This window comes from Diachasmimorpha longicaudata, chromosome 18, assembly GCF_034640455.1.
Source record: "Diachasmimorpha longicaudata isolate KC_UGA_2023 chromosome 18, iyDiaLong2, whole genome shotgun sequence".
In the NCBI taxonomy this organism is placed as follows: Eukaryota; Metazoa; Arthropoda; class Insecta; order Hymenoptera; family Braconidae; genus Diachasmimorpha; species Diachasmimorpha longicaudata.
The window spans coordinates 2,195,346-2,218,794 of record NC_087242.1 but is presented as its reverse complement, the minus strand read 5'-3'; the positions used below and the strand labels follow the sequence as shown (position 1 = coordinate 2,218,794).

The window sequence follows — 23,449 nt, the reverse complement described above, 5'->3', positions numbered from 1 at the left end:
GAATTTATATTTTTGGGACATTCAAAAATAGATTCAGAAATTATCGGAAATTCATGAAATTTTTCGAAAATTGAATCACATGTGGAATTCTAATTTTTTTCTTAATTAAATTGCTGTTTGAAAATCAAAATTCGGTTAATTCTTATGGAAAAATTAATATTTTTGTTGTAGTCAAAGACTAAAATCTGATGTCTAATGATCTTTTGATTTTTTTGACACTTCTTTAAAGATAATCCACCGCTTGAAAAACAATTTCTATTATTTGTTTATAAAAAGGAAATATTTACATAACAGTATCAATGCTTTCCCAAATTTAATCATATAATAATGACTATGTACGATTAGTCTAGATTTTTATTTATCTAAGTTATTGAAAGATTTGACATCTGAAATTGTAACTTTTTCCCTTTTTTTTGGAATTGTAACTTTTTCTCTATTTTTTAAATTTTTAAAAATGATTATAATTATGATCGCTTCATGTTTCAAATTTTCCCGCATCCAAAAATCATTAAAATAATCATTTATTAATCCAGAGGTTTCATATACCATATACATAAGTGTTTATATTTTATATACTTTTCTGCTGTAGAAATACGCGAATTTGAATTCTTGAAAATAAAATTTACAAATTGATAAATCAAGAAAAAAGCATCTGGCTCCTTTTGGGGACATCTGGTGGTCTAGGTCCTGCAGCCTAGCCCTCAGGTAAAAGCCCCCAGTGTCTATACTGACCTGGAGAATTCAATGGCGGTAGAAACACAGGTTTTATTGCTTGACAACGGATGTATGAAGACATTTGTTCGTGCACCAGAAAGTGAGAATCTCCTGTTATTCAAATATTCAATTCATTCGAGTCAACAAAATACAATTTTTTGAAAATATTCAGCTTGATTTATTGTCTGTAAAATGCATTTTGAAATCATATTTATGATACAGAGATGCGTTGGAGGTGGATCTCCTCGAAAGGGGCACGAGAAATTTACATAGGATCTAATGACTAACGGCCGGCTCCAATATGCGGTGAGGGTGACGTCCACTGATAGAAAAAATGATTTTTATTGTTTTTTTTCTTGAGAACAAGTGTCAATTACTAGAACTAATTTGAAATACATGAGATCTTACGGGGAATATCAATCATTTCTCTACGAGTTATATTTAATTGAATCAATTAAAACAGCTCTTGAAGTCAAGTCATAGGTATTCACCATAAAAATGAAAAAGTTTATTTTTTTAACCTGATGTGATCTCCAGAGAAATTTTTCACTTTTTTTAATTGATAAAAAGCTTGTACTCATTAAATAAAAACGTCGAAGAGGAAATTAATTGTTATTTCGTGGAATGATGACAATTTTCGAATTGAGATTCTCATACATTACTTCAAACGAAGTTTGTAACATCCAAATTTGGATTATTGTAAATGTATTCATTTTTTTGTGTTTATGAAATAAATATTTCGATAAGTAAATTAATTATTATTTCTTGGAATGATGTCAATTTTTGAATTGAGCTTCTCATACATCACATTTAACAAAGTTTGTAATATCCAAATTTGTGGATTATTGTCGTAATTTGTGATTACGTTATTGTAAATAAATATTTTGTTGTTCTGGGGAAGAAATATAAACTTCTCCCAACTTGACGATATCTCATAATCTCAAAGTATTTTCCACATGACAATTTCCTCTCTGATGAACCATCTGAATTTCTCTGTTCAATTAAAATTTACTTGAAAATACGTAGATACGTGTTAATTACTGTAGCCACGTCTTTAATCATAAGAATTTTGATTTTCAATTGCACCAATGAATTTCCAAAAAAAAGAAAACTTGTGGCAAGAAATCAAATGATTTTGTTATTGCGAAATGAATACGCCGATTGCGTTTACAAATTTTCAACTTAAGGATAGTTCATCCAAATGAAATTCTCTTGATAAAATTAATTTTTTCTATCAGTGTACACTAAAAAAATCGCATATTTCATTACGAGTGCGAAGACAAAGAGATATATTAACTATTAAATTTTTTTTTGGAAATTTCAGTCACATTGTTATTTAAAATTTAATGTTGTCAGATAGAATTCAATTTAAAATTAAAACCTTCACTGAATTTCTCATTCATCTTGAAATTTCAAGGAAATTGGAGTGTTCATTTTAAACAAATTGATGATTCAATGAACGTTCAAATCATGAAAATTATTGTGAACGATGAACATTACATTGAATTCAATTTATAATAAATTACAAATTCAAAGGAGCTGTTGCCTGAATTAAAAATTTTCAAGACTTTTCACGGTCGCATGGACTTGAAAATTGTACATTACTTCAATATTTAAACAATTAAGATATTCAATCAATGAAAAAGGCAACGGAAACTTTATCTAACTCTGTGGTCGTTAAAAATGTAAAATCTATTCCCTCGAAATTTCAAATGTAATTTAACATTTTTTTAAATAATGTAATCACACTTTTCTCACGAATATTGAACGACTTTTTCCATCACAATCGACGAAAAAAAAATGTTTTACAAAGCGTAAGAAAACCGTACATTTCGTTACAAGTCCGTAAAAATGACTTTTCCAAATGTTTACCGACTCAAAAAAGTCTCTCTAATTTTTCAAAATCTTATTTTTCTAATCGAATTACAACACTTGTTCCCAACAATTACTTTTCTATTAATTTTTCCCAAATTCCATATTTTCTTCAGAAAAAGCAATCTCCATCGAGTTTTTTCCTTTTGCAATTATTGACAGAACTGATATAATTGAAACTTCCGCAAAATCGCCTGAGAATGACTCAACTGGAGGAAAACAATGACTTTCCTCAACATAAATCGCTTTTACAAATCAATTCCTCCAAAATTTCGACATCTGAACTTTCCAAATTTAAATGACATGAAGTGAAAAAAATTCTGAAATTTGGAACTAATGGCTCACTATTAATTAAAAATACTCCTTTACAATCTGCACATTTTTAAACATTTTATCTGTCACGATAAACTTGAAATTTCCATCAGTATCGGAATGACAGAAAATGATTTTGAATTTCCTCAACAAAAATCGAATCCAAAATCAATTGAGATTACATTCGGCCGGGCCTTAAGAGACGATAATCTTTAAATTATAATTACAATTACTCCTATTATTGAGCTGCCAACAATGCTTTAAGAACAAATGCATTCTTAATAATAATTAAAAATTTGAAGACTGTCTACATCTTCTAATGCACTTAACCATCGAGATCCGTTCAAACTTACGATATATATTAATAATAATAAGTACAATAAGTAATTCTAACATTTCTACGTTTGTTAATGTATAAAATTACGATCAATGTCAATTTCGCTCTTCACAGTGCAAGAAAAATTCTTATTAAATACTTTGGTTCTCTTTAAATTTTTCTAAATGCAACAATTGCAGCTGTGATTATTCAATAATTTTGTCATCACACAATTGCGTTCAACATAACAATTATTATCATTGTTTAAGAACTCGAATAGGCAAAGAGTGATTGTCTTAGTTTGTACCATGCTCACTCGTACTTAAATATTACCTAAAATTAATCGTTATTTACAGTCTCAGTTGACAAAATTAAACCCATCATTATTGTATTTTGATTAGTTTTCTCTATCGCAGTCAACAAAATTAAGTTAAACATAAAAACTTAATCCTGTCAGATCTATATTTAACGTTAAATAAAGCTCAAAAGATCAGTCAAACGAATATTTGTTAATTAAAATTCGCTGAGAAGACGTTAAATTGTGGAGTCGTATCGGTTATTTTTCCCATTCAAATTTCAGCCAATAGAATTGCTCCATTCGACGTTATTTTGAAGAGTCAATACAAAAATCAAGTGGTAATTATTGATCATTTTTTATGTTAACTATATAAAAAACAAAAGTTTTTTGAAACAATTTCAACCTCATAGAATGTAACAGATGGAATTTCATTGCATAAAATATGAAGTTTTGAGATAAAAGAAAATTTGGAGATTTTTCATGGCGCCCTCCAATGGTGAACAAATAGAAATTTCACAAATAAATATTTTAATGGGGAAAAACTTGTTTAAAATGGTCACATGAACATTATGATGTTTTTTATATGAATTAGGTGTCACTATTTCAATTAAATTAGAAGAACCTTTTAATTGTTTATGAAAATTTCATTTTAATTCATATAAAGATATTGGTTTTTTCTCTATATTAAAGAAGAATTCGCTCCAGAATTATTTACTTTCTTGAGGGCTTCATTTTAATTACGAAATAATGAAGACCTTCACATAAATCGATCTCTACCGAAATTACAATTAAATTCCAATAAGCAATTAAAAGCTACTCCTAATTTAATGGAAAAAGTGGAACGCTATTCATACAAAGAGAACAATAGCTCTCATTTCAAAAAGATGAATCCTTTATACCCGACATGCCATTAAAATTATACCCTTCGAAAATCATATTGCGGTAAATAAATTGAGACATCGATGCGATAGTATGTCGAGGTGTCCGTAAAATCAATTCGCCACATGACAAAATGTCCAGTGATATTTTTTAGTCAAATTTCGATCTGTAATATAACAATACTGTATTATTTACACAGAGAAAGATTTCTAAGAAAATTGTGGTGCCAACACAGGAAATGAGACGCAAAGTGCTGGTCAGGGAAAAATTCCAGTGCTCACACAGAAAATTTTATTATCTTAAACGCGAATTTGTCTTCTGAACTTCTGTGAAAATTCATCATGAATTCCCAGGAATTTTATATTAAAAATATTAGATTTGTTCACACCCGAGGAATTGTAATAATTCCCAGTTATCGTACCTAATTTTTTATGGGAAAATTCTGTGCAGAGAAATTTCTACGAAAAATTGTGGCACTAGCACAGGAAATGAGATGCAAAATGCTCGTCAGGGAAAAATTCCAGTGCTAACACAGAAAATTTTATTACCTTAAACACGAATTTATCTTCTGAACTTCTGTGAAAATTCGCCATAAATTCCCAGGAATTTTATATTAAAAATATTAGATTTGTTCACACCCGAGGGATTGAAATATTTCCCAGTACTCGCACCCGAATTTTTCCAGAAAATTTCTCAGTGTGTATCATCACCCCTAGATAACCGTATCCTGATAAGCCGGTGGCCCACTGAGAACAAACTGTCTCTGACTCTGTCTAACAATATCATTCTTATTCGGCACTTGAGGTGTAGCTCTAACTCCGTGATAATTACTATAACTAGATCTAGCGCTAGCGGGTCTGTTGCTGTACAAATCGTCCATATCCTCAGCATTCAGGCTCTGGGTGCTGGTCTGCTGGAACGAGGGATTGGTCTGGCCCTGCCATTGAACGTGACTCATGGGATTATTCTGCCAATTGTCACTGAGATTACGAGTCGAGCTGGCGTTCTCCCAGCTGGGGCTCGTCTGGCTGGTCATGTAGGAGGTGTTCGTGTAGTTTGGATCAGGTGTCCACAGTGTTGGTGATGACACTGCCATGTTGACAGCCTCCGGCTGCCAATTGGCTCTCTCCCTGTCCCAAGGGCCCGCTATCCTGTCGTAGTTCAGCATTCCCTGGGACAGGGAATTCACGTTCTGATTTGTTAAACTACTGGGAATTGTGTTCGCGTAGAGACTCTCCTGCTGATCCATTATTCGATTCACTGGATTCTTTCGACGCGATTGACGAACTGAACTTCGTCGGCTGGATCTTCTCGTACCGTCACGAGATATCACTGATCGACGCTTCACACGACGGGGTGTCATCGGCTTTGGTGATACACTGTCGTCCTGGAGAGGTGGCTCAGGCTGCGAGTACTCGATGCTGTACAACGGTCGCTGCTGTTTTTTCCGTTTTTTAAGTGGTGGGGCTATAAATAAATTCAATGGGTCATGTCCACAGCCTTTTCATCGTCTTTGGAATGTCATGCGGTAATAACTCAGTCAAATATTCAGAAGGAAATTTTTTATTATGTTAGAATAATTGGGTCAGGGTCACCAGTTGATTTTTTTTTAATTATTGAATTGCATGAATTTTTGGTCGATGGAAACACTGAGGTACTGTAAGTATTTGATGAAAAATATTGAATATATTTTTGGTTATTTTTTTTTTTTCGATGAAAATTTAGTAGCGAAGTGATAAAATGAGGGAACTCAGCTCGGGGGCGAGTTTTTGAGGAATATCTCTGAATTTAAGGGAGATAGCGAATTTTTTGTTATGACATTTGTTGTAGGGGTTGATTCGCTTTACAAAAAAGGTTATGATAAATATTTTGCCATCTCTTCTAGATTACGAGATATTGAGTAAAAACCGAGCAATAGTCAAAAGTGAGTTATCTCGTTTTATCAATTTGCTAATGAATTAAACAATCGAAATGATTTAATTGACTAACAAAGTGTCTGATTATTGATACTTTTTTTCAGGGGAGACACTGAGGTAATGCAAGTATGTAATGAAAAATATTGGATACATTTTTGGATTTTTTGTTCTATAAGAATTTAGTAATGAAGTGATAAACCGAGATAAGTGAACTCATCTTGGGGGTGAGTTTTTGAGGAATATCTCCGAATTTAAGGGAGATAGAGCGATTTTCGTCATGACCTTTCTTGTAGTACTCAATGTGCTTTACAAAAAAGGTTCTAATAAATATTTTGCCATCTCCCTTAGATTCGGAGATATTCATTAAAAACCGGTCAACCGCTACCACCACTTCGCTACTGAACTAAAAAGTTGGAGAGTCTAATCGACTAACGAAACGTCTGTGTTTACGTCACGATGACTCGTATGTAGATGTGTTGAAGTGCATGTGATTCATTCATTTGTTTATGATTAAAAAAATATATAAAATACGTATCTAATATTTTTCAATCAGTTTTTACATCCAACAACGAAAATTCTCATGCAAAATTCCAATTGTTTATGACCTGCTGATCCGAAAAACTCGTGAAAAATCATCGGATTTTTTCGATGACTGAGAACTGATAAACCGAGAAAAGATAAATATTCAAATCCCCAATATTCAAGGCAATGATTTTATTAGAACCACCCAAATGAGAAACACCATATTAGACGAGAAATAGTAATTGTAGTAAAATAATGAGTGAGAGGTTAAGGAAAATAATAAAAAACAAAGCCAAGCAGTAGTGTTTTGCAATTGCCGTATTTATTACTGCAAATTGGAATGAATAAAAAAAATCGTGTAATTATTACACAAATGACGTGGCCAAATTATAAGACAACAATTTTTATATCGTATCGATATTTTCTAGAATTAAACGAATAGAAATTTCTACTTAAATGCATTTTACGAAGTCTTAAATATAAAAGTCATATGAAAAATACGAGTTTCACATTTTCTGACTAAAATCTGTGATGTAAATTCAATAACTTATTTGATAGTATTTTCTTGAGTGGAGTACACTGATAGAAAAATTATTTTTATTGAGATTTTTTTTTTTTCTTGAAAATCAGTAGCAATTACTAGAACTAATTTGAAATACATTAGATTTTGCGAGGAACATCAATCATTTCTCTGCGAGTTATATTTACTTGAATCGACTAAAACAGCTCTTGGAGTCAAGTCATAGTATTCACCATAAGAATGAACAAGTTGATTTTTTAAAAACCTGATGTGATCTCCAGATAAGAAATTTTTCACTTTCCTGAATTGATAAGAAGTTTGTGTTAATGAAATAAATATTTCGATGCGTAAATTAATTATTATTTCTTGGAATGATGACAATCTTTGAATTGAGCTTCTCATACATCACATTTGACAAAGTTTGTAATATCCAAATTTGTGGATTATTGTTTTAATTTGTGATTACGTTATTGTAAATAAATATTTTGTTGTTCTGGGGAAAAAAATGTAAACTTTTCCCAACTTGACGATATTTCATAATCTCAAAGTATTTTCCACATGACAATTTCCTCTCTGATGGACCATCTGAATTTCTCTGTTCAATTATAATTTACTTGAAAAATGTAGAAAGATGTTGACTACTATAATCAGTTATTTAATCATAAAAATAATTTTGCTTCTCAAGTGCATCAAAGATTTTCCGGAAAAAATAAAACTTGTGATTGACAATATCAATTCTAGAAAATTTCCATTTCCTTTAATCAAATTTATCTCAGACAAGAATTAACTGTTTCATTATGGAATCACTTTCCTTTGAAAATTCTCAACTTAATGATTGTTGCTCCAAACGAAACTCTCTCGATGAAATTATCGTTTTTCTATCAATGTACCACCGAAATACTCTGCTTGAGCTCTACAGTTTAAACAGAGGAATTTAATTTAATTATGGAATTAATAATCAGTGCGAAAAATAAAGCATCAAACGTCTGGATACCACTCCAATAAATGTCATGCTAAAAATATAAAATTGTGATTTTTCATTGAAAATCCTCTATTTTAAACGTGCAAACTTCCACAGTCGACAGTAAAAATTAATTATGAAACGTCATTCAGCACCGTTCATTACATATCACAGTACATACAGTAAGTCTATTGTTTAAACAATAGGTATATTTTTTTGTTTTCATTTCAAAAATAAACTCCACACGCATCCAAACCAAGCAGTCTACCGTTGAACAGAAAAAAACGAGGAGAATAAATTAATTAAAGTCCTGGAGGCATAATGATTAATTTACGGGATTAATACAAATTTTCTTTCACGAGAGCAGTAAACCCGATAAAATTAATGAATTTAGACGCGTTAATATATTTAAATTTTAACAATTGATTTGAAGAATTTGATAGATTTTCATTTATTTTAATTTCACATAAATATTTTTAACGAGAACTGTCTCTTCAAATTGTTTAAATGAAAATGTCTGACTTTTAAGTTTTTTTTGTCTTCTGAGTGAAGGAAAAGAAGTGGAGGATTTGAGACTGGAAATTTTGTTCTCGAGTGAAAGATCATTTTCCATATTTGAAAATTGTAATGTGAGAGGTGGCGCATCGGTTAATACAGGAGAATAATTACACGATAATTAATCAGGAAGAAAGGCAATTCATTGTGAATAATTCAATAAACAAAACCTGACTTATCAATTTTATTAAACTGTCCAAAGGAAAAAGTCAATAAAATTGCATTTCAATAAATTTTTTCAGTCCAAATTTTCATAATTTTATATTATTTTATTTTGCATTTATTGTATTTTTTGTATTGATAATATTTAATTTCTCATCAAGAAAATGAACCAAAAGAATTTCGCTAATTAAACCCGAGGAAATTCCATAAAAAAATACTCAACACAATAAATTATCTAAAAAATCAAATGTTCTCGACTTTTTCTGCAGAAAATTGTCAAAAAACTGTCAATAAAATACCCAAACACTAATAAAAAAAATCAATTGATCAAACTTTGTCATCTGCATATCGAAAACAATTAAATCCCTTTCTATCCCAATCACGAGTAACATTTTCCTGTGCTTCCACTTCCCTCCCTTTCACAATTCCATGCGATTATTTACGCAAAAGGTAAATTCACCAAAAAATCTTCGAATCCAGGAACGAAAACCTCTCAATTAACTCAACAAACCAAACTCGATTATTCAATTTCCACAAAAGCCAATGAAAAAAATCACGAGCCACCAAAAAATCAATACTTATCGCGCACTGGGTTTTTTAATTTCGACGTCATCCTCGTTGTGAAGATCAGACAGACGAGTAAAAAAATAATAATAAATAATAGTAACCGACAGTATAAATATATCTAGTGAGCTATCACCTTAAAAAATTCTCTAGTTGATCTAAAAAAATATTAATTAATATTCCGTTGGGCAAGTAAACGATTCTATTTCATCAAAATATAGTATCAATATATTTCATTGGCGTTCGATACAATTTATTTACTCAGTTATTTTACTAGCGTACAAAGATATCGGTCTGCTATCTCTGTGCGTATCATTAGAGTTGGATTGATCCCCAGCAAGACGTGGGTCAGAGTAAAAAGTCCTGAGAGGCTGTTCCCTTATGTGATCAGTAAAAATTCTCGGTTTAAATGAATTTCTATTTTGTTTAGTCGCCTGTGAAGGACGTGCTCGTCTCATAACCGGTGAAACAACGGGGCTGTAACAACGCGTACGATTTTTTTCAAATTTTGATTTAATGGAACTGTTCAATGAATCGTAATCACCGGGCGGTGACACTGGCCTGTGCAAATGATCAACCGGATTCGAATAATCATTGTAGTAATCAATATTATCGATAATTCTCGTTGACGCACTGCTCTTGTTACTTCTAGTTGTGTCGTGTGACGTCATCAGTGATTTAACGCGTTGTTGATGATGATTGAAGGGGAACTTATCCTCATTTATTGATAATGTACAGTCACGATTGTACTCCGAGGTATTATCTGAGCCGGTTGTGCCACGCGGATAGCTTTGGTAGGTTTGATTAGATTGTGGTAATGAGGCTGGTGGAAGGGCCGAGTAGCTAACGTACATTGGATGCAACGGTGTGTGGCCAGCAAGACCGAAGTCACCACCTCCAACAAAGTCAACTGCAAAATTTCATTCAATCGAGACCAATGTCCATTAGATAATTATTATTTTCATTGTCGATGTGGATTTTTTTTTGTCGGGTTTTCATTAGTGAATGGCTTGTGGAAGATTGTGACTTGGGGTTGGATTGGGTGGGGGGAGACTCTAGTTTTTTTTTTGTGTGGAATTTATGTTTATGGAAATTTATATCAAATGTGTCGGGCAGAAGAATTTTTCGGTGAATATTAATTTATTTGGGAGATGTTTTGGGGTTCAGAAGTGGTTTTCTTCGGTTGAGTCATCCCCAGGGGGGTTGATGAGGTTTCTATTGGGGAAGTCTTATGGGGGTTGAGAATGATGGTATTGAATATGATTTTGAATGAATTCTACTGATGATTATTTATTTTTTGTAATTTTTAATTTTTTGAACGGGAGAATTTTCATAAATTTTTTAGTGTTTATTATTCAGTAGTGAAACGATAAAATGATTTCAGTGGATTTTTCTGAAGTTGACTTGTTTTTCGTGTTAGTAGACTCTTGAACACGTAATGCATCTGTTCCAGGAAAGATTTTAGTCGCAGATTAAATTTAATAATTTTTTTGTTGGAATAAATGAATCGGGTCAAGTCGCAATTTTGAACTGACTGACTGAATATTTTAAAAACATTGCTAAATCATTCTTGTTGGACAGTTAGATTTTTTACGAAAATCTGGCCCCTGATGAGCGCAGTCTAACTCAGACATTTTTTTATCTGATAATAATTCCATGAACGCAAAATCCGATGATAAAGATTCAAATTGAATCACTTATCGTTCATGCGTCGAAACGAATCTCCTCGCGTTTAGCCAAACAATTTGTTTATTTTTATTTTATCACCGTCATTCCCCCTAATTTTTATTCTCATGTGAAAATATCACTCCATCGATGGTGGGCAATAAAACAAATTTAATAAAATTCTCCGCCAATTAATTTTTTAATTGCAATCCATTTTTCGTTGACAAGTGGTTCAAGGCAACATAACTCCATTGGAGAAACACTAATACCTCGCGTTAACGAACAAATAGGGCTGCAACGCTGTAAATCAATCTTGTTATGAAATTAAAAAATCATAAAAAAACGAAGTTATGATATTATCCTTATTATGTCATTGTATTTTGTAATGTGGGGAAGAAGAATGCAATTGAGTTGTACCTGATGGTGCACCACTGATTTTGATGAAACTTAACACATCAGTCTATTTAATTAACTTACCTGAAGATACTAAATCTAAAATCAGTCAAACATTTCTCGTGGAACGATTAAGAGACTAATTTAAAGGATTTTTTATCATCGCAACTTCTAATCAGTTCAAATTAATTATTATAATTAAATGCTGACTTGTATAAAGGACTCATCTTTTTGAAATGAGAGCTGTTGTTCTCCTTGAACGAATCTCTTTCCTCTTTTTTCATTAAATTATAAGTAGCTTTTAATTGCTTATTGGAATTTAATTATAATTTAGATAGAGATAGATTTATTTGAAGATATTCATTCCTTCGTAATTAAAATGAAACCCCCAGGAAAGAATTCTTCTTTAATATAGGAAAAACACAAATGTCTTGATATAAATTATAATTGAATTGTCATAAGCAATTAAAAGCTACTTATAATTTAATGAAAACAGTGGAACCTAATTTATACAATAGAAACATCATCTCTGACTGCCAAAAGAGGAATATATGATCGATCATATAATGATCATGTGACGAATCGGAATTTCTTACGCATAAAATTATTGATTTTTGAAATTTCTATTTGTCCATCATTTCATACAATATTTCAATATTTTATAACAAACAAGGATAATATCGTAATTCCGTTTTTTTGTGATATTTTCATTTCATAACAAGATTGACAAGCGCTAATTAATCATAACGCGCGCGAGGGACACATTATTCTAGAACTTTTTTTAGTAAAAAAATTTTTAAATGTAATGACAACTCCCGAAGTATCAAAATACAATCCTAACTCACTGTCATTCTTGTAGCTCAGGATATATTAAAGATTTTTGGATACGCCAAAGGAAACTAAAGATTAATCCACTTTCCCCAGGCTAATTATGCACGAGTAATTAACAACAATAGAGAAACCTAACGAATTCCTTAGAAAATTCCAGTGGATTTCGTATTATTCGCCAATTATTTATGTTTATTCTTTGTATTTTTTTTTGAAATTATCCGGTTGGAACTTCAAATAGAAATTTTCAAAATTAGGGTGCCTTTCCACACGTGTAAATGGGCCATCAACGATTCTATATATTTTTTAATCAATGGCTGAATAATTTTTTAAATGAAAAATTGTTTGAGTTAAATCCGCATCACTGAATACAGTAAAAAAAATGAAATGATTGACCGTTTTGTTCTCCCGGAATAATTACGGAAAGTTCATAAATTCACATAATTAGTTCACATAATAAATTCATAGAACTGTACTGTCAAAAGATTGTGCTTTAGTCTAGATCGTTTTGTAGTACATAAATTTTTTACAGAGACTGTCACACGACAACTGCCTTAAATCACGATAAAACGTAAATCCGTTTGTTACGTCAATCGCTTTTTCACGTCAATTCGCGTCTCATCGCGAAATTTCCAGAAAAACGAACACGAATGTTAATTTGGCAGAAAAACTGTAGCACTTCCTCCATTTCAAGAGTCAATTTTAAGAAAAATGATCCATAATAACATTAAAAATAACTCATTAAATGCAATTTTCTTAATATTAATTACAATTAATTTTATTACTAACTATTCAACAAATACGGAGATATATGCGATCAGTTGAATCGTTCGTAATCGACTGTCAAACAATTCAATTTAATCCTTTAGTTCCTAGAAGTTTAATTCTTTCGTTTATTTTATCGCAAATGATTTCATAAATTATTTTGTTATAAATTATTTCACTATCTTCGAGTCAAAAAATTATTCTTCCGTTTTGCTATAGTCTTTCCAATAAGAATAATAAATCGTGGACAAAAATAGTACTCCGTAAAGTTTTTTCGTTAAATGTTTCAACGAATTTGAACAACGAAAATTTAACAAAAAGTGCAATAGAAATCCAATTTTCCAACGAATTCACTAGGTTTATCTCTAAATTTTTGTTCGTGCGAGAGATTGGGAGTGATAAAATAGAGGGGAGATAGATTGTTCAACAACTGACAGATTGACACTTTAACCCAAAAGTATTTGTTCTAGTCTACGGTGCTTATCATTCCCCATGCGACAACGAGTGATACGACAGCGATAATTTTAATCTGAAAAAAAAGGTGACTTACCAGAATGGAGGATCAAATCCACCAATGAAATCGACTGTAAGTTTACAACCCGTTTTACAACAGTTCCATGTGAACTAATAATGGAAATAAACCTTGGATATGAATTTAGGAGTGACATTTAGGAAAATTTCCTTTTAAATTTAAATTCTGAATTTAATTTGCATTTTATTATCAACTGCAATCTGCGTTTATTCAGAAGTAGATGAAGAAAAAAAATGAAGAAGAATTATTTGGGAAAAACAAATAACTTTAGTTATAAAATTTATTTAAGTAATAAATTTTATTATTTTTAATTAATGTTAATCTTTAAAAGCACTTTAATTGGGAAGAAATACTGACTGTGAGAGGATATTCTAATTTGAATTTTAATTGTAAAAGTACGTTTATAAATGCAAAAATTGTTAATTTGTTTCGGTAAATTTTTTTTCCATGAGGAGAATATAACACTCGGTATTTTTGTATTATTTTAACGAGTCGTTTCGCTGAACTGAAATTTTGACCGTTTTTTGTGACGTCCTCTGTCCGAAAATTATAAAAACAAGAGAATCAGTTTCCGATGAATTATTGAAAAAATATATATTTATAAATTAATTGTCATTGCGAGACTTTTAGAGTGAAAAGACGTTAATTTCTGTCACAAAAAAAATATTATCAAAAAAAATCAATTTTAATTCTCATAAAATTTTTACTGCTTAAAATACTGTTTTCCACTGCTTTTCGTAGAAAACATATCTTTTGTTAAATATTTTCTTCGTAAATATTTTTAAAAAATATATCGACACAAAAAATTTCAACGAATGAAAATTCTCTTAAAACGACGGACGTTGATGTAAGACCAATAGTTCCATGAATTTATTAATTGTTTATGTTGCAAAAGATATATTGATTAATCCTCTGTGGTTGTAAGAATCTTCGTGAAGTTTCTTTTGTAATTTAAATTAATTTCGCTCAACAAAAAAATGTATTTCATTTCATTTCATGTATTTTAGTTCTATGTATGTTGATTGAAAAGTTGTTAACGACTTTCCAAATAGTATTAATGATATTCCTCTCTTTGAATTCGATGAGTCTCTTTAAATAAAAATTGCTTTACTCTGCGTGAAAAGGTCCATTTGTTACTAACAGTTTCGGGTAAAAATTAGTTTCCGTTATTAATAAATTATTCGTAAAATCGGAGAAATTATTAATGTTCAGCGGAATAATTTTTAATGGGACGTTGGGTAAATTTGACAGTTTCGAGACAAATCACGCTCGTGTTAAAGAAGTTTTCATGAGACGAGGAACTCAAATTCCGGACTAATCTCGTAAATTTTGTCATATAAAACATAAAAAGGCATTAAAAATCAAAATTCCTGTTTTTTTAAGAATTTTCTTCCAAATTTTTGCTTTCTATACCATCTCGGCTCTTCCTTATATCATAAAAAAATATTTAAAAACATTTGAAAATCGGATTTTGTTCTCACCAATAAAAAATATTTCCTTCAGCTTATTTTTATTCTAATTAATTTTTTTAACGACAGATTTAGTCTTGATATGAATTTATCATCAGTTGGACATGAGAAATTTCCTCTGAAAGGAGTGATAATTTTTTAACTTAAAAATCCTCGAAATGACACAAAAGCAGTTGATTTTGAAAATGAGTTTCCTCTCTAATTCATAATAAACGCATCTTCCAATGAAGGAAACATTCAATCCAAGAAATTTATTTCCGTGTTTGTGGTTTTAAATGTGACGAATCTTTCATTATTATCGCAAAATGTGGTTGTAAGCAGTGAGAATGGTCGAATAACTCGTTGATAAAATGTCAAATGTGCAAGAATCCATAGCCTTTGAGAAAATACCCACACCCTTTCCAGTATTAATACAAAACATTTTTTTTCCGAGGATCTGTGGTCTAATTTGGGTTTTTAGATTTGGAGATTTTGATAATCCCGATACTTACAGCTGTCATCCTCCTCGAGATAGGCCCGGCTCAGGCAAATGCCTCCGATGATCGCCATCAACTGAAATAGATTTTCATCAGATTCTTGGATTGTTCACACGGAGAGAAATGATCAGTAAAAATTACGGAATTCACAGAAGAGAGAAAATAGATAGAAAAAATTAATTTTATCAGGAGAAATTCAGTTGGATGAACTGTCATTAGGTTGACAATTTTCAAACGAATCATTTCCATGAGAAATGGGATTGTCATAATTAAAAAATGAACGGGTTCTCCTGGAAATGACTCACTCGAAGAAATATCTTCTTCAAGAAAGAAATAATTTTCACAAGTAAATGAATATTCAGCAAAAATAATTCTTTTTTCTTGTCATTTTTTTTCATGTCATTGTCTTTGTCAATCTCCATCGCATCAATTTAATTTTCAAGTTAATCTCGAATTTTTTTTCATTCTACAGACCTTTTGTTATTTCTATTCATTTTTTTTAAATTTCAGGGCAAACCACTACACAAAACTTCTGAGCTCATTTTCTACAAAAAATTATTTTTGTTGTTCTCAGCAGATTTAATAGATTTTTTCGAAATGAAAAACAAATTTTTATATTTCATGGATTTTGTTTTTTAAAATTGAATTTATAATTCAATTGAATAGAATTGATTTTCCATTTGACTTCTTTGAATATTTGAAACACATTCAGATCGACTGGTGGTAATATTTAATTATCGTACGTTCATTTGAGGGCCCAATGGGATGGGTCAGTGCTGTCAACGCAACCAATTGATTCTGACAATTTTATTATGTGAAATCGTGAGAATGGGAATATGAACAGCTGCTCTGCCCTTATTTCCTTAATTATCGATCCAAAATAAATGAAAGATCTACCATTGACAAGAGTATAAACGATTTATATAGTGTAACTAAGGGGAATATTGTAATTTATTGTCCCCTGCTCGCGACAATTAATAAAAATCATTTGTAAGTAGATTGAGGATGGACACTCAGACTCAAAACGTTTTCTTCGTGGACACCCTGAGCACTTCAATAAAATTTTTTCATTTATAATTTCATATCAACATTCAGCTGCTGTTCATTAAGTTTTTTTTTCACATAAATAATTATTCCTCAAATTATTCATCAAATTTTGTTGCCTGAACTGGTTCAACAGAAATTGTTCGCACGTTACGTTTATTTATCACAGATTTTCTTTGGAAATGTTAATAAACAATAGAATATGGAGACTTAGATCCTATTCAAGAGAAAATTATGGAACCCTCCAAACAAAATCTGTTATTTGACATAAAAATGACGTGACAATTGTGCAAAATTCTCATTTTTTGATTAAATATTTCTTTTCGTGAATTTTTCTCAAATCTGTGGTATTTTTGCTCACCGCTAAGAGACATTGTGTTGATGCATGTAAGACTTCAATAACTTCGTAACTTAATACGCAGTCTGTAACGTTAGTCGGTCGCACTGGCCGAAATAACTCTGGCTCGGTATAGTTGTAGTCTGCTTTGCAGCCGGGTCCATTAACCAGCCACCACGAGAAACTTCCCGTACCGACGTTCAGAATATCACTCGTCTGCAAGAAAAAAAAATTTATATTAATTTACAATCATTTAAATTAATTATTAATTGAGTTTACATTTCGATTGTTTATTAAAATTAATTTACAGATGGATTGAATAGGTCTTTGTACGATTAGTATTTCTGTTTTTCTGGTTTTCCTTTTGAGATTGGAAAATATTTTTATGAGAGACATGAGGTCCAGGGTGTTTTATCCCTTTAGTGTTTTAGTTAGACCCTTTAAGGGAATGAAGCGAGCGGTTGTACCTTTCCAGCGTATGAAATAAAAGAATAAAACGAGATTCACAAGTATAAATCATTTATAAATATTTAATTTCCAATAATTATAAAATCATTCCAAAGATAACAGAAAAAAATCGGAAGTTAATCAATGCATCGTAATTCATCAGTCGAAGAATGATAAACCCAACGATCATTTTGTATTGATTTTAGTAAAAAAATAATTGCGATATCATTCGTATTTTTAAAAATATTTTCCATCGATTTCGGACATTCGAAGTACATTTGTCCAAATATTTCATTTTGGATTTTTAACGGGAGTCGATGTAAAACAAAAAAAAATATTTGTAACGTTAAAGGAAATGAATTAGATTGAATTGAATTGATTATTTTTCTCACCCAAATTTCAGCCAATAGAATTGCACCATTTGTTGATATTTTGTATAGCCTACCTCGAATATCAGCGATTATTTTTCCCACCCAAATTTCAGCCAATAGAATTGCACCATTTGTTGATATTTTGTATAGCCTACCTCGAATATCAGCGATAATTTTTTGAATATTTTGGTAAACAAACGACACTTAACCAAATAAACCTCTTTTCATGTCATGGCACAATTCTCTTGGCCGAAATTTGGATAGGAAAAATAATCCCCTGAATACCACTCGAGCTTCAAAATTATAGAATATTTCCCTCTAGGTTCCCTGCATACAAATGAAGTCGTCAAGTTTTTCAGGAAAAATCACTCGTGCTTCGCACTCGTGATTTTTTAGCCTGAAAAACTTGACTCCTTCATTTGTTTGCAACGAATCTATCGGGAAATATTCGATAATTTTGAACCACTTGTGGTATTATATGTGAATATTTTTGGAATTTTAGAAAATTCATTTTCGGGCTTTACAATACTCCTTATCATTAATGTTATCTTTTTTCTTCAAAAATTAGAACTAAACATGAGATACGATAAGACGATGTTTTGTAAAGTCTCGTCTCGATCTGGAAAAGATTAAAAATCGTTAGGATCGTCCTGGTCTCGTCTCATTCTCCTCCTGTTGAGTGGAGTCTAATTAAATTAGAAATTATTTCAGCGGAAAATAGTAATTTTACAACAAATTTAACGGTGAATTGAATAATAAAATGACTAGCGGTTTTTATGAACTTAATTCATAACTAATTGGAATAATTATACAATAAAAAATTATTATACTGAAGCTTTACCCCATATAAATTTTAAATGTTTGTGAAATTTTTACGGGAAATATTCCTAATTTTTCAAATTTTAAATATTTCCATTTCCTTCGTCCTGTGCAGTCATTCAAATTACATTTTGCGAAGGATTGGTCTTTCTTTATATTCCCTGTCTATAAATAAATCATTTAAAGTCTTTGAACTTGTGGAAAAAATAGTCGACTTCGAATCGAAGTTTATAAAGTTTAAAAATTAAAAACTTGGGAATTGTTGAGTTTTGGATTTCCAGCTTGAATCGATTGGAATTGAAGAGCGGTATTTGTGTGAGTTAAAATGAATAACCAAATAAGATAAGTCACTGATAAACATTTAAACAAACAATGAAAAATTTTCTTCAAATGAAAAAAATTGAAATGAAAATTGAATTGAATTGAATGAAATGAAAATTTCGAATTTTCCTTAGACTTGTGAAATGTTTTTTAATGACTCAATCTCACTATTTTAATAGAGACTTACACAGTTGGATTAATAAAGTCTCGGAGTTGATAAAAATGGGGAAACCTCTCGGGACAGATGTGGAACAAAATAAAATGTCTTCAATGGTCGATGACCCAGAGGAAATGACTCAGAGAAATTAAATATTTTTTTTTATTTTAACGTTTAAAAAGAGCTCCAAAATGGAAAAAAAATACTGAATTCGGAATTAAGCCGAATTATTCTCGACTTAAGCCGGAATTAAGCCGATCTCAAGTTATCGACGATTGAAGATATTTGATTTTGCCCCACGATCTCTTAAAAAATTGGAAAAATAGTTGGGGATATTTTTTTATAAGTCATATACAAAGGAGAGTACATACCTTGTCTAACATGCCAACATCTAAGTAAAAACATATACAAAAGATGTTCCATCCAAGCCACAACGTCTGCCATATGCAGTACTGAACAGAGAAAAATCATTAACCGACAATTCCTTCCAAAATATTAAAGTCGCCTCCCCACACCGATAGAAAAAATTAATTTCATCAAGATAATTTCATTTGATGAACTATGACAAGATTGAAAATTGTGAAATAAAGTCATTTAACAATTAACACCAGTTGAGTCTTCCCTGAGATCGATTTGATTGAAAGAAATGAAACTTTTCTAAAATTGAAATTCTCTTCATTTATCGAGATAACGAGAGAGAATAACAATTTTTCCGAAAATTCTTTGGTATACTTGAGAACCAAAATTATAATTATTATTAAATCCGTAATTATAGTAATCAACATCTTTCTACATTTTTCAAGTAAATTGTAATTGAATGGAAAAATTAATGTGATGAATCTGAGAGGATATTGTTATGTGAAAAATACTTTAAGATTCTAATGAGATATCGTCAAGTTGGAAGAACTTCATATTTTTTTCCCAAAACAACAAAATAATTATTTACAATAAGATAATCACAAATTAAAACAATAATCCACAAATTTGGATGTTGCAAACTTCGTTTAAAGTGATGAATGAGAAGCTCAATTAAAAAATTGTCATCATTCCAAGCACCAACAATTAATTAACTCATCGAAATATTAATTTCACAAACACAAACTTTTTATCAATTCATCAAAATCAACTTTTTCATTGTTGTGATGACTACAAATAACTAAACTCGAAGAGCTGTTTCATTTAATCCAATGAACTATAACTCGCAGAGAAATTATTAACATTCCTCGTGAGATTTTAAGCATTTCAAATTACTTCTAATCGATACTTGTCTCAAAAAAAAACTATCTCAATAAAAGATCATTCTTTCTATCAGTTCCATTCCATCCTCACCGATATTAAATATTTAGGTCTATACTGAAAAGTCCCGAAGAAGCCGAGGATAACAAAAATAATGTTGAAGAAATTGACCAGTATCGGGGCCCACATAAACCCCAGGAAGTCGAACACCTGTCGCTCGACAGTGGTGAGCTGAAATAAAAAAAAATAAAAAAATCAACCATCGTGCCTAGACAAAGCCCAATCCTCCCCCAATCAAGATTCAAATGCAGGGAATGTCTTTCGAAACGAAAGAGAAATTCATGAACTGCGGTTGATGAATCATCTCTATTTGAGTTTACACAACATTACGTTTAACGAGCGTACTCAATTCGTTTCAATTGCTTGACAGTTTAAATACTCAGTCAATTATGACTCCCATGAAACATTATTATGTCGTCAATCAATTCAATATAATCCTGCCAACAAACCCAAACGTGACAAACGTCGTTACGTAATTTATTCACGAAAAAATTGGAAAAGTTCAATAGACCGAGTTAAGACGGTTTCGAATAATTCACACGCCATTTTTCAAATAATGTCAATAATATAATAATAATGTGTTAATTAGTGCTGAAGGGCTGCAAGACAATTTTGTTATGGAAGACAAATATCGCAGGAAGAAATTGTCAGAATTGAATTGAAGAATTGTTCTTCTGTTTGAAAATATCGCAGACAAATGGAATTATAATATTATTCCTGATTTTTTATAAAAAAATGATGTTTTGTATGAAACGATGAACAAATAGAAATTTCAAAAATGAAATTTTAGTCGGTAAAAAATTCCGATTCATTCAAAATGTACTTGTACTTCTCTTTTCGCAGTCAGAGATGATGGTTTTATTATATAAATTACGTTTCACTGTTTCCATTAACTTAGAAGAACCTTTTAATTGCTTTTGGTAATTAAATTCTAATTTATATGAAGACATTCGTCTTTTCCGTATATTACAGAAGATTCTTTCCAGAATCGTTTACGTTCTTGGGGGGTTCATTTTAATTAAGAAGGAATGAAAATCTTCACCTAAATTAGAATACAATTCCAATAAGCAATTAAAAGCTGCTCATAATTAAATGGAAAAGTGGAAATCGATTCATAGAACGAGAACAACAGCTCTGATTTAAACAAAATGAGTCTTTTATACAAATCAACATTAAATTCTAATAATGGATTTGGAATGACTAGAAGGTGCGATTATAAAAAATTCTTTGAAACACCCTCGTAATTATTAAAAAAAAAATGTTTAACTCTTTTTACATTTATTGTTTATTGTGTTCAGGTGAATCATTGAAATATAGTGATGTGAATTTAAAGTCTTCACTTGATAAAAACCACTAATTAACTCAAAATCAGTGGTGCACCATCAGGCACAACTCAACTCCATTCTTCCTCACAAAAGCCTTCTATTTCCCCAATTTTTAATTTTCTAATTTCCCTATCAAATTATCTATAATATTAAGAAACCCTAAAAACCAAGTTTTTTATTTCACGTCTTCCCATGCCCTAAAAACTCTCAATATTCAGACGAACCCCCAGATAATTAAAAAAAAAATCCGAAAACTAAAATCTAACAATCTGAATTATCAACTTATTTCATATCTCAAAATTCTCGTGTCATTCTACCTCCCTTCCCCATCTCCTCTGGCCTTAACCGATGAACTCATCAGTTACCTCAATACCTCAACAATAATCGCGCATCCAACAACACGAGAAGAATCGCGCATGTGAGATATCCCCACGATTCAAATCTCAAACCCGACAATTCCAATCCCCCCATTATCCTCCCCGATAAGCCCTATCATCCCTCCCACCCTCCCCAAAAATCCCCAGCAAAATAAAATGACTAATTCCCCTCGTGAATCGCCTCGAAATTCCGTTGAAACCGAATACAAAATTTATGACTCAACAGTTTGTCGTCTAAAAATTGAAATAGCCTTCTCCGATAACCAGTCCTCCTAGATCATTGCACCTGCATTTTCCTCTTCCATCTCTCTCTTAATCCAGTATAACCACTCACAAGTTGCAGGGTACATATTGTCAGTAGAAAGTGCCTTCTGCTGCAAAATCCCATGTCATTGGGACAATTCCTCTAATAAAAAAAATTAAATTCTAATTATAAATAATACAATTCACTATCAATGACCAAACACTTCGCTAATAAACGATAAACTTTTGTCCACAAATTTCACACTCTCAATTAATCCCATTTGATGATTATTAATTGTCTGACACCGATTGTAAACTCGTAGGACGCCATTTTCGAAGCACTTGTTCACGGACTGTATTCTCGTGGATGACTGAGTGACATATCCGCCTTTGGTTGGCGATGGTTGCCTGGGCTACCGCTAACCAGTTTCATCCACTTGTACACCCCGACACACCCCCTTCCGCCCCCCGCGACCCTTTCGGGCTGTCTCACTCCCGCTGAGGGAGCACCTGATGAGTCGTCTCCGTCGTCTCACTCCGATGGACTTGTGTGGCCACCGTTACCGACAGGGAGCCTGCTAAACTGCCTTACCGACGGATATCGACACCACCAGACGCGATGATGGCGCCATATTGATGTGACTAGCAGGAGAGTGACGCCATTGAAATGATTTAGCGGGAAAATTTGAAATGAATGTCAAGTGCTAGACCTTTAATGAGGATTTCATCGAAGTTAATTGGTTCAAATTATTATTATTATTATTAGATATTATATAATTATTAGATATTATTAGATATTATTATTAGATAATATTAGATATTATTATTAGATAATATTAGATATTATTATTAGATAATATTAGATATTATTATAATTAGTAAACAATTCAATACTAAATCAATATCACAAGTGCTTAAGAAAGCACATTAACACATTTATTTAAACTGAATTCGACTTGCAAACTTCAATTTTCAATACAAAATTTAATCAAT

General features: G+C 31.3%; 2 protein-coding genes across 8 annotated transcripts in view; both read right to left on the bottom strand.

The window, feature by feature from the left end:
- Gls (Glutaminase) overlaps nucleotides 1–17,205 on the bottom strand; it is a 42,314-nt gene extending 25,109 nt beyond the window's left edge. For both annotated transcript variants that reach the window (XM_064137205.1, XM_064137207.1), the window contains exons 1-2: nucleotides 17,125–17,205; nucleotides 15,735–15,795 (exon numbers count right to left, since the gene is read on the bottom strand). In XM_064137205.1, coding sequence (XP_063993275.1) covers nucleotides 15,735–15,743 — 9 coding nt within the window. In that variant the 5' untranslated portion in view covers nucleotides 15,744–15,795; nucleotides 17,125–17,205. The remainder of the gene's footprint in view (nucleotides 1–15,734; nucleotides 15,796–17,124) is intronic.
- Nucleotides 869–22,922, bottom strand: Nkain (Na,K-ATPase Interacting). 6 transcript variants are annotated; one of them, XR_010300464.1, is made up of 7 exons: nucleotides 22,548–22,922; nucleotides 20,545–20,682; nucleotides 19,587–19,667; nucleotides 17,125–17,316; nucleotides 15,735–15,795; nucleotides 4,940–5,858; nucleotides 869–4,557 (listed from the first exon to the last, which is right to left on the bottom strand). XR_010300464.1 is itself a non-coding variant. In XM_064137216.1 (7 exons), exons 1-7 carry the CDS (start codon nucleotides 22,599–22,601, stop codon nucleotides 5,846–5,848), a joined length of 573 nt encoding a protein of 190 aa, XP_063993286.1. In that variant the 5' UTR covers nucleotides 22,602–22,904; the 3' UTR covers nucleotides 5,721–5,845. The 6 variants fall into 6 exon arrangements, 5 of the variants coding, with proteins under 5 accessions (XP_063993283.1, XP_063993286.1, XP_063993284.1 ...); XM_064137216.1 differs by lacking the exon at nucleotides 869–4,557 and adding an exon at nucleotides 13,793–13,826 and having other exon boundaries at nucleotides 5,721–5,858; nucleotides 22,548–22,904; XM_064137217.1 differs by lacking the exons at nucleotides 869–4,557; nucleotides 4,940–5,858 and adding exons at nucleotides 10,368–10,501; nucleotides 13,793–13,826 and having other exon boundaries at nucleotides 22,548–22,904.
- Between the last annotated feature and the right edge of the window lie 527 nt (nucleotides 22,923–23,449).

Excerpts from the sequence above, each read along its gene's own strand:
- Nkain (XM_064137213.1), bottom strand. The coding sequence starts at position 22,601 with ATGGGATTTTGCAGCAGAAGGCACTTTCTACTGACAATATGTACCCTG. Across the intron at positions 17,317-19,586 it reads ATGTTGGCATGTTAGACAAG|ACGAGTGATATTCTGAACGT; the intron begins GTATGTACTCTC and ends TTTTTCTTGCAG. Across the intron at positions 5,859-15,734 it reads TCTCGAGGAGGATGACAGCT|CCCCACCACTTAAAAAACGG; the intron begins GTAAGTATCGGG and ends ATTTATTTATAG.